General features: G+C 49.9%; 1 protein-coding gene across 2 annotated transcripts in view; it reads left to right on the top strand.

The window, feature by feature from the left end:
- LOC146829692 (serine protease 23-like) overlaps positions 1-13385 on the top strand; it is a 1412546-nt gene that overhangs the window by 733846 nt on the left and 665315 nt on the right. For both annotated transcript variants that reach the window (XM_085608396.1, XM_085608399.1), the window contains exon 5: positions 13087-13199. In XM_085608396.1, the coding sequence (XP_085464522.1) occupies positions 13087-13199 (113 nt within the window). The remainder of the gene's footprint in view (positions 1-13086; positions 13200-13385) is intronic.

Below are 13385 nucleotides of genomic sequence, written 5' to 3'. Positions count from 1 at the left end.
ATACTACACCTACAGCAACGGGTGATTACACCACGTGGCCCCAGCTGTCGTGCAGCCAGTTGTGTCAGATTTGGGCGGCCATTCCGGGGGTGGCATAATACATGCTTCAGCCCCTGGTAGGCCCTGGGTACACCGATGCCCTGGATACCTGTGGTATGCTGAGACAGGGACTGACAAGGCGGCCCAGTTCCAATTAGTGGATGCACCTAATGTACATGTGTGTTAATTTAGAGAGAGAACAGCTAGGCTGTGGGTCTGATCGGCAGGCCCACAGCCGGGAAAAGTCGTAAACCAATGAAGCAAAAGCAAAAAATCTGGGTGATCATAGGATTGCAGACCCTACTCTCCTACATGACCCCCCCCCAAACTTTGGGACAATAAGCTAACCTTGACCAGGTGAGTCTTCTTGCTCTAAGTGGAAATACCTGGAGAGCCCATCTGCATTGCCATGATCAGTGCCAGGTCTATGCTCCACTGTGAAGTCCATCCCCTGTAGGGAAATGGACCACCTAAGTAGTTTGGGGTTTTCACCCTTCATTTGATTTAGCCACAAGAGGGGCTTATGGTCGGTCTGAATCTTGAAGTGAGTGCCAAACAAGTATGGCCTCAACTTCTTCAGGGCCCAAACCACAGCAAAGGCCTCCCTCTCAATAGCTGACCAATTCTTCTCTCTGGGGGTCAGCCTCCTGCTAATAAAAGCTATGGGCTGGTCATGACCATCAAAATTCAGTTGCGATAGAACAGCTCCCACACCCAGCTCCGAAGCGTCTGTTTGGACAATGAATGGTTTGGAGTAGTCTGGACTCTTTAGGATAGGTGCTGTGCACATGGCCTGCTTGAGGTCATCGAATGCCTTCTGACAGCTTGCTGTCCACTGAACTTTTTTTGGCATCTTTTTACTTGTCAGGTCGTTTAGCGGGGTCACAATGGATCCATAATTTCTGACAAATTTCCGGTAATAACCAGTCAGGCCCAAGAAAGCTCGAACCTGAGTCTGGGTGGTTGGAGGAGCCCAGTCCTGGATGGCCTGTATTTTGCTCTCCAATGGTTGAACCTGGCCTCCACCTACAAGGTGGCCCAGGTATACAACCTGTGTCTGCCCTATCTGGCACTTGGTGGCCTTGATAGTGAGGCCTGCCTTCTGCAGGGCCTCTAACACTTTCCTCAGGTGGACCAGGTGATCCTCCCAGGTGGAGCTAAAGACAGCGATATCGTCCAGATACGCCGCACAGAAGTCGTCCAACCCAGTGAGAACTCGATTCACCAGCCCTTGGAAGGTGGCAGGTGCATTTTTCAAACCAAAGGGCATTACCACGAACTGATAATGCCCACCCGGGGTAGAAAATGCTGTTTTGGGCTTGGCCTCCTCAGCTAACCTGATTTGCCAATACCCAGCTGTCAGGTCAAACGTACTTAAGTAGTTGGCCGAGGCCAACCGGTCGATAAGTTCGTCTGCTCTTGGTATCGGGTGGGCGTCGGTCTTAGTGACCGCATTGAGACCTCTGTAGTCCACGCAAAACCTCATCTCTTTCTTACCGCCCTGGGTGTGAGGTTTCGGCACGAGCACTACGGGACTAGCCCAGGGGCTGTCCGAGGGTTCAATGACTCCCAGCTCCAACATTTTCCGCACCTCTGTCTTGATGCAGTCTCTGACATGATCAGGTTGCCGGTAGATTTTACTCTTTACGGGCAGACTGTCCCCAGTGTCGACCTCATGGGTACACCACTTGGTCTGACTGGGTGTCAGAGAGAACATATGTCGAAAGGATTGAAGAACCTGTTTACAATCCTCTTGTTGATGTCCAGAGAGGCTGCCACAAAAGACAACACCATCTACTGATCCATCGTCAGGGTTCTGAGAGAGCAGGTCTGGGAGAGGGTCACTCTCCTCCTCCTGTCCCTCATCTGTGGCCATGAGCAAGCCCATGCCCTCCCTGTCGACATATGCCTTGAGCCTGTTTACATGGAGCACCCTGTGGGGGCTCCGGGGAGTTCCCAGGTCTACCAAGTAGGTGACCTCTCCCTTTTGCTCAATGATCGTGTGGGGCCCAGACCATTTGTCTTTGAGTGCTGCTGGGGCCACCGGCTCCAGCACCCACACCTTCTGTCCAGGCTGATACACAGTTAGGACAGCCTTTTGGTCGTGCCAAGCTTTCTGTAATTCTTGGCTCGCCTCAAGGTTTTTAGACGCCTTTTCCATGTACTCCGCCATCCGCGAGCGGAGACCGAGCACATAGTCCACAATGTTTGATGCCGGCTTTCTGAGAGGTCTCTCCCATCCTTCCTTTACCAAACAAAGGGGTCCCCTTACAGGATGTCCGAACAGAAGCTCAAAAGGGCTGTAGCCAACCCCCTTCTGCGGGACCTCTCTGTAGGCGAACAAGAGGCAGGGTATCAGGACATCCCATCTCCGCCGAAGCTTTTCAGGTAGTCCGTGAATCATCCCTTTTAGGGTCCGGTTGAATCTCTCAACCAGCCCATTGCATTGTGGGTGATAGGGTGTGGTGAACTTGTAGTTGACACCACATTCCTTCCACATAGCAGTCAGATATCCCGACATGAAGTTTGCACCTCTGTCTGAGACGACCTCCTTAGGGAAGCCCACTCTGGAGAACACTCCAAGTAGGGCCCGTGCCACCACAGGTGCCGTAGTGGTCCTAAGGGGAATAGCTTCAGGATACCTGGTGGCGTGGTCCACCACCACCAGTATAAACTTGTGCCCTGATGCTGTCTGGGGTTCCATTGGTCCGACAATGTCGATCCCCACTCGTTCAAAGGGTACCCCCACCACTGGTAGTGGTATGAGGGGGGCCTTTGTCGTGCCACCTGACTTACCACTGGCTTGGCAAGTGACACAGGAGCGGCAAAACTCCTTTGTATCTTCGGACATGTGGGGCCAGTGAAAGTGTGGAACAATTCTGTCCCAAGTCTTATTCTGGCCTAAGTGACCTGCAAGGGGAATCTCGTGGGCCAAGGTGAGAAGGAAACCTCTCAGAGACAAGGGGATGACCAGCCTCCTGGTCGCACCAGGTTTGGGGTCTCTTGCCTCAGAGTACAGGAGTCCATCGTCCCAGTACACTTTGTGGGTACCCGTGGCGTTCCCTGCAGCCTCAGCAGCGGCCTGCTGTCTGAGGGGTTCAAGTGAGGGGCAGTCTAACTGTGCCTTCCCCAGGTCTTCCCTGGAGGGTCCCCCTGAGCCCAGAAACTCAACCTGACCAGGTTCAAGCTCTTGCGGCTCAGTTTCCCTCAGTTCTTTAAGGTCAGCCTCCTTGGAGACTTGATCCACGACCTGGGGCAAGGGGGAAGGCGAAGCCTTACCCTTACTGCTCCTTTTCTTGGAAGGTGTCTGGTCCGTTCTTCCAGGATCCAGCACCTGTTCAGTGGGGCATCTCTTGGCCTGTGACCTGGTCACAGCAAGGACATGTGCTGGCAAACCTAACATTTCCATGTGAGTCCTCTGCTCCACTTCTGACCATTGTGACGTTTCCAAATCATTGCCCAACAGACATTCTACGGGGAGGTCTGAACTAACCACAACCTTTTTCGGGCCACTTACCCCTCCCCAGGAGAAATCAACAACTGCCATACTGTGATTGGTAGTGACGTTGCTGGCATTGGTCACTAGGTAACTGGTACCTAGCATGATCTGTCCAGGGTCCACGAAGTTAGGCGTCACCATGGTGACACTGGCACACGTGTCCCTGTAGGCCTGAGCCACTTTTCCATTTATCAAAGGTGTCTGCCTGTATTTGCCCAAAGTATTGGGACTGGCATCAGGGGACATATCCATATCCCCTGTACAGACAAGGACGGCCTGAGTGAGCGTGCCGACTAAGTCGTCACTCCCCTCGGTTCCCAAGGTTAACCCAACTAATGCCTTGGGAGGCGCACTACCACTGCTGACTGTACTAGGGGGTGCAGGTGCCTTAGGGGCTGCAGTGGTAGGAGTTTGCCCTCCTTTCTTGGTGCACTCACTAAACCAGTGAGTCTTACTTTTACAGTATTGGCACCACCTTTTTGACTGGCCTTCTTGAGTCTTCTTCTTCTGTGAAGCCTGACCCCCACCCTCTTTGGTTTGTTGGGGACCTGTCGAAGACTTCTGGTCATTTTGTTCGTTCTTGTTACCCTTTTGGTCTGCTTTCTTCTGACCACCCTGGTTCTGATTCTGGTTCTGCTTGACCCTTGTTCTGACCCATCTGTCTGCCTTCTTTCCCAATTCTTGGGAAGAGGTCAGATCCGAGTCGACAAGGTGCTGATGCAACAATTGGTTCTGACAGTTGTTTAAAATCTGTTCTCGCATGATAAGATTGTACAATCCTGTGTAATCAGTAACCTTGCTACCCAGTAACCAGCCTTCCAAAGCCTTAGTGGCACAATCAACAAAGTCAGTCCAATCCTGAGACTGAATTTTCTGGGTGTCCCGGAACAGCACCCGGTACTGTTCCGTGGTTAAGCCGAACCCATCAATCAGTGTGTTCTTCAGGACTTGGTAGTTGTTAGCATCCTCAGCTCTTGTAGTGAGGAGCTTGTCCCTTCCTTTACCTTCAAAGGAAAGCCACAGTATAGCTGCCCACTGACTTGGGGGGACGCACTGGACAGTGCAGGCCCTCTCCAAGGCAGTTATCCACTTGTGGATGTCGTCCCCTTGTTTAAAGGGGGGCACTATTTTACTCAGGTGTCTAGTGTCTATACCCCTGTCTTTCTCTCTATTGAGAACGCTGCCACCAGTGGGATCTAACCCACTTAATTTCTGCTCTCGGGCTAAGGCAAGTCTTTCTTTGGCGAGGGCAAGTTCTTCCCGCTCGATCCTCAGATTGACCTCCCGCATCTTCGCTTCATGCTCCCTCCTCTGAGGGGAAGTCATTCCTCTCTGAGAAGGTGCCTGAGAGACATGAGTATGAACCGATCTGCCAGAGCCTCTGGAGAGAGACCTAGCTCGTCCGTTCCCAAGGTTAAGCCTGCTTGAGCGTGGGCCCGGGGCTCCCCCAGTTCCATTCTCATGCCTGCTTAAGTTGGTCCTTGTAAGCCTGCCGACTACCACTGGACCTTTGTCTGCCTCGTCTCCCGATAACTCGTCCTCGTCCTCCTCCTCTGTGTGGAGGTCGAGGTCTGGGTCACCGAGGGTTCCCTCTAAGGGAGGCATGTTCCCATCTGCACTGGGGGGACCTGGGTTAGAGGACCTCCTAGCATCGTACGCCTCTAAGAGACCTATCAGTATTGCGATGGTAGGGTTAGAACCCTGGTTTAGCTTCCTGGAGGCACACAGTTGTCTCATCTCCTTGAAGCTAAGAGTTGCATATCGTGACACGACCTGTGGAGGGTCACTGACCACTAAGGGAGTCCCTGCAGACTCTCCGTGGACCGACATGCTTTTCTAGTGAGGTGTAAGTGTTGCACCTACCTACACTATGAGTTTACCTACTGATCCCTTGCTAAGAGTTGTAGTCAGGGTGTGCTAAGCCCTGTTACACTACAACAGCCGGTTCAGTAGAACTCGGAGTATTCTAAGTTAAGTTATATGTACCTGGGTACTTATGTGATCTTTCACTGCGATATTCTTAGGATACGTGTGTGGTAAAACAACAGCAAGCTCAAATCCCAACCGCTGCTCACCAATGTGAGAAGTTGGCCTGATATGTAGTGCGCACTATTCTAGTGATCACTGTGTATCATTCCAAACGACCCTTATTGATGATTGGTTGTAAGTCAACCTTATAGACCAGCTATCCTAGTAGCGTGGATACGAGCAGTCTTAGGCTAAACTCTAGAGGGCGTGTTAAGCCAGCTGTTTACCATCACATATACCCCTTGAACACCAAGTGAAAGGACACCACACAAGTTGTTATGAAAATAAAAGGATATTTATTTATAACAGGACTACCCTGGCTCTTTATGAGTCAGGGAGCTAAGCACAATACAAAACTCTTAGGAAAATACTACTGGTTGCACAATTTACACAAATGCCCGAGGGGCACGGGAAACCATCTACACTTACAGGGAAATGCGAATGGATAGAGTCTGGAGGTACTGATTCCGGAGTGTTCCGATCAGTGGGACTAAACGAAAAAGGAACTAGACACTTGTAGAGCGAACCTGCGATGGAGCACTGAAATGCTCAAGTTACCTAGCCCAGCGGCTGCGGCTGCGTGAAGTTCGGCAAGATGTCGGGAGTCCTCGTGTAGTCTCAGGAGCCTGAAAGAAGAAGTTGCTGGCAGGCGACCAGTGACGATGTTCAGAGCGATCCAAGCCTGGATCGGTGGTGAAGGAAAACCTGAAAGCAGAGGGGACTCAGTTCTCAACCGCTAGCCAGCGATCGTGTGGGTACCAGGAGGGTACCGGCTGAAGTCACCTCGACCAGGTGAGTGGGTGACGTCGGACTCGGCTGTTCCTCGGACCAGGAGGCGCGGCGGCGACCAGGATGGAGGGCGAGCTGTCCCACGAAGGTGTCTGCTGTCGATGATGCTGGGCCCAGGCAGGGGCAGCGGATCTTGGCAGTGGCAACCCAAGCGGGGGAGTCAAGATGGCGTCGGGAGTGGACCAGGAGGGTCCGTGGTACTCCTCTGTTGGAGGGAAGCAAGAGCCAGTCTGGAGCAACCAGACCAGTGATGAAACAATCGTGGTGCGTCGTGAAGAGGGCCACAAGCCGGTCGGCAAGTGGTCGAACAACGCGGTGAACAACAAGGAGCGGAAGGGCCCCCACGCAGATCTCGGGGATGCTGGGGAGGCAGACTTCGATGCTGGAGCTGCTCAGGGTTAGGGCTTCTCAAACCCTAGGTGCACTCACTCGAGGGTCCCTCGGTGGGCGTGCTAGATAAGCGTCGTGCAGGTTCTGAAGATGGCCGGTCCCGCAGTCTCGTCACACCTACGACTCTCAGCTGGGCTGATGAGGCAGGTAAAAGGTCAGAGATGGCAGGGACTCGGGTCTCGTCGAGCTGGGCAGTCTTGATCCGTAGGAGAGACGTACAGCAAACCGCAAGCGCTTAGGTGGTGCCTGCTGGTGCAGGGTGGCTACTCCTTAGCCACAAGGGAGAGTCTTCAGAAATAGTCAAGAGTTCCTTTCGTGGAAAGTGGTTCGTGATTCGGAGTTATCCGATTATCTGATTATCCAATTTGGGAAGGGGACTCGCTCCTACCTTTATTCTAAGAAAAAGGGGCTGGCCCGTGACTAGGTTCTACCTATGGGTGGAGCCAGGAGGGGGGTGGTTACACCCCTATCCTTTGTCCGGCTTCGCGCCAGCTCAGGGGCTGGTAGGCCCCCCGAAACTGGTCTGAGCCGGGCTATGCACCGTGAGCACCGGGGTGCCACTTGCAATCACCTTCCTTTCAGCCCTGCCTACCTGGAATACACAAACCCTGTCTGGGACGGTGCTAACACCGCCCTTGACAGGAAACCCTTTGTCCAAGCTCCCCTTGCTGGAAGGTCCCCCAGCAGCAGGAGGTCAGACTTGTGTCTGGTGGCAGCATCCATTTTGTGATGCTGAGGCTTGAGTCAACTTTAACCAGGGTTCAAGGTTACTTCCATGTCGTGTCCCTCTAAAAGGGGGGAATGCTAACCCCGTCACCAGGACTGGCGAGGGGTTCGTATTCCCATTCGTATGACACCTTACTCGACATGTATAGGTGATGCGATGCCAAAGTTAGCAAATAACCGCAAGGATTATAATGCATTAAAAGTAGTTGGCCCGCGTCACCATGGAACGGCTATTAGGACTTGGTTCCGCAAGCCGTCGACGGGCTCAGCTCGCGCCAGAGCACCGTCCCACATGATTCCCTGCACTCTGCCTCCAGGATTGTTAAGGCCTGCTATAGGAGTGACTGATAGGAATCCATGTGTCCATTTTAGGGTTTAGGTGTAGGAATACTACACCTACAGCAACGGGTGATTACACCACGTGGCCCCAGCTGTCGTGCAGCCAGTTGTGTCAGATTTGGGCGGCCATTCCGGGGGTGGCATAATACATGCTTCAGCCCCTGGTAGGCCCTGGGTACACCGATGCCCTGGATACCTGTGGTATGCTGAGACAGGGACTGACAAGGCGGCCCAGTTCCAATTAGTGGATGCACCTAATGTACATGTGTGTTAATTTAGAGAGAGAACAGCTAGGCTGTGGGTCTGATCGGCAGGCCCACAGCCGGGAAAAGTCGTAAACCAATGAAGCAAAAGCAAAAAATCTGGGTGATCATAGGATTGCAGACCCTACTCTCCTACACCGATCAGATCCAATCTTCGCCCTTCCCTATCCGGCGGCGTTGATATCGGCATAGCCGGATTTTTTGACTTTTGTTGAGCAGCCTGCGATATAACGGAATCTGGTCGGGGATGACCGATTAGACAAGAGGGCGTTTCTGGAGGAGCACGATATTTCTTATCAATACGAGGGAGGACCGCAGGTACGGAAGCAGGTGTCTTCATAATTTTGAACCCCTCATTCCAAATAAAATCGATGATGGGAATTGCTCTGGTAATTTTCCTTTGCTCCTCCTTAAAATCATGGAGGAAACAATCTGTATGCTCCACAGTGACTGGTAGTTGAAACCTGACTGCTGCACGTTGCATTAAATTGTGAAAGCCACCTATATCCTCTGGAGGAGAATCCGATGGCTGCGGAATGGGTGGAGAAGGCATGGGAATAATGTAATCATCCCAAGGATCCAGAGTGGTGTCTTTATCCGGTACTTCACCTTCTTCGATATCTTCCTCATCAGAGGAAATGGTATCATGGTGCGATTATGTCCCCAAACCAGCAGGGTGAAGCGGCGAATTTGGAATGTCCGTATGTGACTCTTCCGTCGGTTGTAAATTAGGAAGAGGTTGTTGTGGAGGAAAGCGTTGGCGGTAATCCGCCAGCATGGCCTGAAGATCTTGAATCAGTGTAGGCGGGAGATGACTCGTTTCTCTACGATCCCAATCCCTTGAGGGATGCCTGTAAACTGGTGTAGCAAGGCCTTCCTGGTAAGCATGCTCATGATAGTCTTCTTCCTCATCCACCTCTTGACACTTTATATGTAACTCCGAGGGGTGCCTAGCTATTCCGAAAGGACTCTCATCATCCTCCTCTTCAAAATCATCCCCTTCCGCATATGAGGCCAAGATATGCGAAGGCAGCAAAGGAGAAATATTACTGTAATCCTGTTTATGAAAAGTTTTTAACTGAATATGCGTGTACGCAATAGGCGTAACATGAGTAGTTGGTGGAATCACTTTAAGGAAACCTCTCGTCGACGGGCTTCCCCTCGTCGACGGATTTCCTGCCTTCTGAGGCGTCGACGGGATTGACATCGTCGACGGGATTGTCATCGTCGACGGGATCGTCATCGTCGACGGGAGCGTCATCGTCGACGGGAGCGTCATCGTCGACGAGGTCTTCGCCGTCGACGGAATAGTCGTCGTCGACGGGATCTTCGTCGTCGACGGGGCCTTCGCCGTCGACGGGGTCTTCGTCGTCGACGGGGTCTTCGTCGTCGACGTGTTCGCCATCGACGGGGTCTTCGTCGTCGACGGGGTCTTCGCCGTCGTCGACGTGGTCTTCGTCGTCGACGGGGTCTTCGCCGTCGTCGACGTGGTCTTCGTCGTCGACGGGGTCTTTGCCGTCGTCGACGGGGTCTTCGCCGTAGTCGACGGGGTCTTCGTCGTCGATGTTCTCATCGACGATGCCGTTGACAGAACTTCCTTCAAGCTCGACGTCGAAGCAATTGTCGACGGAGTCTTAGACGTCTTAGGAGACATGATAGGTGACGATATCGAAGTAGTGGAGACTGTTGCCGTCGACAGAGGAGCAGCAGAAGTCACAGAGATAGTATATGATGATCCCACTGACAAAGTCTTAACCTGAGATTTACTCACGGTTTTAGTAGTTGAAGACTTCTTGGATCTGTCAGAGTCTTGTGACTTCTGTGAATGGTCAGAAGTTACATGAGAGGCCTTATGATGTTTTCTCCCTTCACTGGAAGAACTATCAATTGATCTAGCTCTCTTGCTAGATGTCGAGGCCCTGTCATCCTCCTCAGCCGAGTAAGATTTCAACCATAACAATACTCTTGCCTCTCTGTCCCTTAAGGTCTTAGGAGGGAAAGTCCGGCAAATTCTACAGTCCTTAGCAACATGCTTAGGATGTAGACAGTAAATACACTCCTCATGCTGGTCGTCTACATGGACCCTCTTCTTATCACAGGTCCTGCAGGGTCTAAACAAAGGTTTTTTGTCAGACATTACTGAAGAAAAGAAGAAACTGAGTAGGCACTCAGGGAGACTCCCTTCCACACGACGTGCGGTGAAAATCTGAGGAGAGCTGGCTCTGCTGAGAGGGTTCTAGAAGGGTGCTGATGTCTGATTGGTTATTACCAATTCTTGGGTTATTTTACATAACGAAGTAGATAGGCTTCTAAGATATAGGCCTTAGGGCCTTTTTTCTTTGGGCCTACTACTACTACTACTACTAATTATTTTTTGGCACTACTTTTTTATCTACCGAGACTCCCGCCTCGGCGACGGGGAATGATTCAGGCATGTGAATCTATGAAAGATACCCCAATACTGGATAACTGGAGTATTCCTGGCAGTGGGTTTGTAGTGAGTTTTGGTTGTTAGACACCCATTGGACTTAGAAATCACAACGTCCAGGAACACGACTGATTGTGAGCTACAGGTGTGGGTGAATCTTAAGTTAAGATCCAAGGTATTTAACCATTGTAAGAAGGTCATTAGGTCATTCTCCGCACCTTTCCAGATAAGGAGGATATCGTCTATGTATCTCTTCCAAAAAATAATGAAAGAGGAGTAGGGATTGGTAGCACGTTGGATGTATCTACGTTCAAAATCATGAACGTAGAGGCCCGCTACACTAGGGGCAAAAGTGCTGCCCATAGAAGTCCCGGTTGACTGTAAGTAGATGTCTCCCTTGTATTCAAAAAAGTTTTGTTTAAGTGCCAAAGTGGCACATTCCAGAATAAATTCCTTGGGTGTTTGGTAGTCCCAATTTATACCGTCGAGGGCCTCACCCAGGACTCTGATGGTTTCATCCTGGGGAATGCTCGTATAAAGACTCACGATGTCTAGGGTCACTAATGTGGTGGTTTGAGTGTCGATTGATAGATATTGAAATAAGTTAAGGAGGTTCTTAGTATCCTTAAGGTAGGTGGGAGTTTTCTGGATTAAAGGTTTGAGAAAGTAGACGCAAAAACGGGACAGAGGCTCAAGAAGAGAGCCAATGCCCGAGACAATGGGGCGACCTGGGGGAGGCATTTTATTTTTATGTATTTTTGGCAGGGTATAGAAATAGGGCACTACACTATCCCCTGCTGTCAAAAAATCTGCCTCATGTTTAGTAATGTGACCATTATCCTCTGCCTCTCTCACAAGGTTAGTAATGCGAGCTTTGAGTTCTGTGGAAGGGTCTGTCGTGAGTAGTTGATAGTTTGTCCTGTCACCCAGGAGGCGTTTGCACTCATTGTCATAATCATCTGTGTTTTGTATCACGATAACACCGCCTTTATCATTGGGACCAGAGAAGCAGCTAGCAGCACTGGCTAGAGAACTGCGAATGAGGAATTTCCACTGGGAACAGAGACACAGCAGCAGCACTGCTTAGAAGACTAAGAAAGGGGAATTACCACAGGGAACAGAGACACAGCTGCCAGATTTGTTACCAGATAAAGAACAAGATTCACAGCCCTGTTTACAGAAAAGGCGCTATAGAGCTTAGAGTGAGTGAAACATTATTAATGCTAAAAACGAAAGATTGTGTGAAAGGGAGCTAGCGAGTAATTCAGTGACCCAGACACTGTAGATCATAAGCGAAAGCTAAGATGCGAAGGGGAGAACGCACGGAGAAACTGTGGTTGGGAGTGGAAATCAGTAACCCTGGTCAGCTGCTCGTGTTTGCAACATTTCCAAAACATGAGGCAGGCAATGAGCAATCAGCAGAAATAGTGCTCGAAACTAACTGAAATGGGCAGAAGTGAAATAAGCCCTGTAACACGGCCAGTCACTATGGGAAGAAACGAAAGACCAAAAGGAGGCACAAATGGGCACGATTTACCATTCATAAGTTAGGAATTTGGAAAGGCACCCAGAAAAACTAATGAGAAGCGATGGGCAGGCTTGAAGCCCATGCACTGAATGCACTATGTCTCTCTGAGCATCTCCAAAAACATCAAAACTCTGTCCAGTGGCTCCTGACCAGAAAGCGTAAAAGCAGACACAATGTTAATGTTTTCTCTGTCCCTCGCATCACTCCCAGTTCTTCCCCGCCCTCTCCTGCTGTAGGGTGAGCTCACAGGCAAAGTGTGAAGAAAGAAAATAAAGATCCCTGACTGGAACAAGTCTAGATTGATAGCACACACTGGGTGCCCTCAGGCAAATGTGAGGAGAAAAGAACAATCTTTACATGCCTGTTTATGGGGGAAGCCTGAAGCAGTGATCTAGATGCTGCATTCCTCAGTCTGTAGACAGCACTGGGAGGTAAGTGAACTTGACTGCAAACAGTAACACCAGCAGGAATCAAAGAAGAAAATAGTCCCACAAAACACTGGATAAGCAGACAAAGCGTATGGAGACAGTACTTGGTTGGTGCTCCGTGAGAGGAAACGAAAGCAAAAAAGGTGCCATAAGGAGGAAAGATTGACCACTCGCCAGCAAGGATTTTTAAAGGACACTGAAACAAACTAATGAAAAGTAGTGCTAAAGTTTACAAGAGATGTTTAAAGCTCAACCTAACAATCTTGAGTAACTGGGCAGTCATTATGTGAATTGGTCCATCTTACACAGATGAATTGCACCTCATATATTTATAAAATGAAATCCCAATTCTGCCAGAATACAAAAGAATTTATTGCAACAAAATGGAGTGAACTGTCTTTGAAGTGGGTATCTAATAGACCTAACTGTCTCACATTTGAATATTTCCTCTATGTATCTATTTTCTTGTGCAGTTAAATAGGTTTCGCACCCAATATAATGTGTTAGCTTTCAAAGTATGTTGCAGTGGAAGAGCCTGCATGAGAATATACATTTTAACTAGCCTGAGTGTTGCTACTGTGCCTCGATTAACTGTAGTGACTCTCTGTATGCATCTTTTCTCATTTCAGGCCTCATTCAAGACCTGGTTGCAAACGACAGCACACTGAATCCGGCCGAAATAATTAACAAACTATACAGTACTATCACTACCCTGGATGAAGAGCTAGAACATAGCATTCAGGTAATTCCGACAAACATTACTTTCTGTGTCATCCAAGAGTAAGAGCAGTCAGTAAAATAAGTACAGTATTAAATTTAGATGTTTCAGATAATTGTCTGGGAAGAGAATTGTTGCGTTTATTGTCAATGGTTGATTAACTTTTATAAGTACAGGTTTTTAAGCATACTTTTATAGTAGCCTGATTCT

This window comes from Triturus cristatus, chromosome 5_2 (genome assembly GCF_964204655.1).
Source record: "Triturus cristatus chromosome 5_2, aTriCri1.1, whole genome shotgun sequence".
Taxonomy (NCBI): domain Eukaryota; kingdom Metazoa; phylum Chordata; class Amphibia; order Caudata; family Salamandridae; genus Triturus; species Triturus cristatus.
Note: the sequence above shows the minus strand (reverse complement) of the source record. Positions and strands in the feature narration are given on the sequence as shown.